We start from the raw sequence: 1,564 nt of genomic DNA on the forward strand, positions 1-1,564 counted from the left end.
TTTTTTATTACATATTTTGTGTCCTTTTTTCACAGGTTATTTTGTCCACAAATATTGCTGAGACAAGCATTACCATAAATGATGTTGTCTATGTCATTGATTCCTGCAAGTAAGTTCCCAGGGAACCGGTTTGCCTAGGAAAAAACATCTCTTTGAATGTTGTTGTCTTAACTAGAAACACTTCACCTTGTGCCAGTTGACACAATCAAGCACCTTATTTTTAGCCTTCAAAATTATTAGATCCCTGAGTTAATGAATAATTTGATTAATCCTATTAGTTTTAATCATCACAGATCTATTATGATAGAAAATAACTTATGACTACTCCCACTTCTATTTGCTAGCATTCTCATTCCCCATCAGTGTTTCTGTTGACCACTGCCATAGACTACCATGAAGCTTGATATCTCTCTCTCTCTCACACACACACACACACACACACACACTCCACCCCCCAGTGCCATTCTCCATATTAAAGGAATTTCTATTTGGTTTAAGATTAGTCTGGGGGATATAAAAGGCATTGAATAACAAATTAATAGTGATTGAGTCTGGGGGATATAAAAGGCATTGAATAACAAATTAATAGTGATTGATGATGCATAGAGACGGCAGTAAATGTGGTTGTGTGTGGCCAGTTTGTGCTCCGTGTCTCTTCTCTATATTCATTTAGTCTATTGGGAACTAAATAAAAATGTGCCAATGCCTACTTTAGAGAATGGCGAATCAGATTGAGCTCTTTGCCAATTCCAAAGCTATCAGCTCCATGTAAAAATTGTAAGATTCTAATATTGCTTAGTGATAAAACTATGTGATAAGACTATGCAGCCACATCGTGGTGTAATATGTGATGTCAGAATTGCCACACATTCTAATATTAGTCCGTAAGAGTAGCAGTGGCTTAAATAATTAGGGCATAATTTCATATATGCCCCTCCCTGTTGCCAGTGCTTTATACTTGTTCCCCCTCTGAAGTAGGTAGAAATCATTTTCAGATAAGGAAGTGGTATATGACATTTGTACATTGCTTGTAATAGAATGACAACTAGGAAAGTATAGGATCAAGTTTCTAGATCTTGTTCACAGACATAGGTAGGCATGGCACCTGTTACTTGGGGAAAATGTAATTGTTATTACTGGTAGTTTATATTAGCCTTAGAGTTAAAAATCTCTTTCGTATTTAGGCAGAAAGTGAAACTGTTTACTGCTCACAACAACATGACCAACTATGCTACAGTGTGGGCTTCCAAGACAAACCTTGAGCAGCGGAAAGGGCGAGCAGGTCGTGTAAGGCCTGGATTCTGCTTTCACCTCTGCAGCCGAGCTCGATTTGAGAAGTAAGAATTTTTGTTTTTTTCCTCTAAGCTGACTTTCGGTTGCTAAGAATATTTATAGCACAAGGTAAAAACCAATTTAACCGTTGTCCATGTGCAGTTCCATGACATTGATTTCAGTCTCAATGTGAATGCGTTTATTTTAACTCCCTTCTAACTTGTTCTTCCTCCCTAAGAACCCTAAGTGCCCCCTAAGAGTTCCATCAAATCATTTGTCTTATCATTTTACC

At 37.5% G+C, this 1,564-nt stretch overlaps 1 protein-coding gene across 1 annotated transcript in view; it reads left to right on the plus strand.

Annotated features, from left to right (window-relative positions):
- The window catches only part of DHX9 (DExH-box helicase 9), a 42,088-nt gene that overhangs the window by 30,848 nt on the left and 9,676 nt on the right, over nucleotides 1-1,564 (plus strand). Inside the window, exons 18-19 of the mRNA XM_045297987.1 lie at nucleotides 36-109; nucleotides 1,185-1,337. Coding sequence (XP_045153922.1) covers nucleotides 36-109; nucleotides 1,185-1,337 — 227 coding nt within the window. The remainder of the gene's footprint in view (nucleotides 1-35; nucleotides 110-1,184; nucleotides 1,338-1,564) is intronic.

This window comes from Echinops telfairi, unplaced genomic scaffold (assembly GCF_000313985.2).
Source record: "Echinops telfairi isolate 266 unplaced genomic scaffold, ASM31398v2 ScPeMD7_7424;HRSCAF=8462, whole genome shotgun sequence".
NCBI lineage: Eukaryota > Metazoa > Chordata > Mammalia > Afrosoricida > Tenrecidae > Echinops > Echinops telfairi.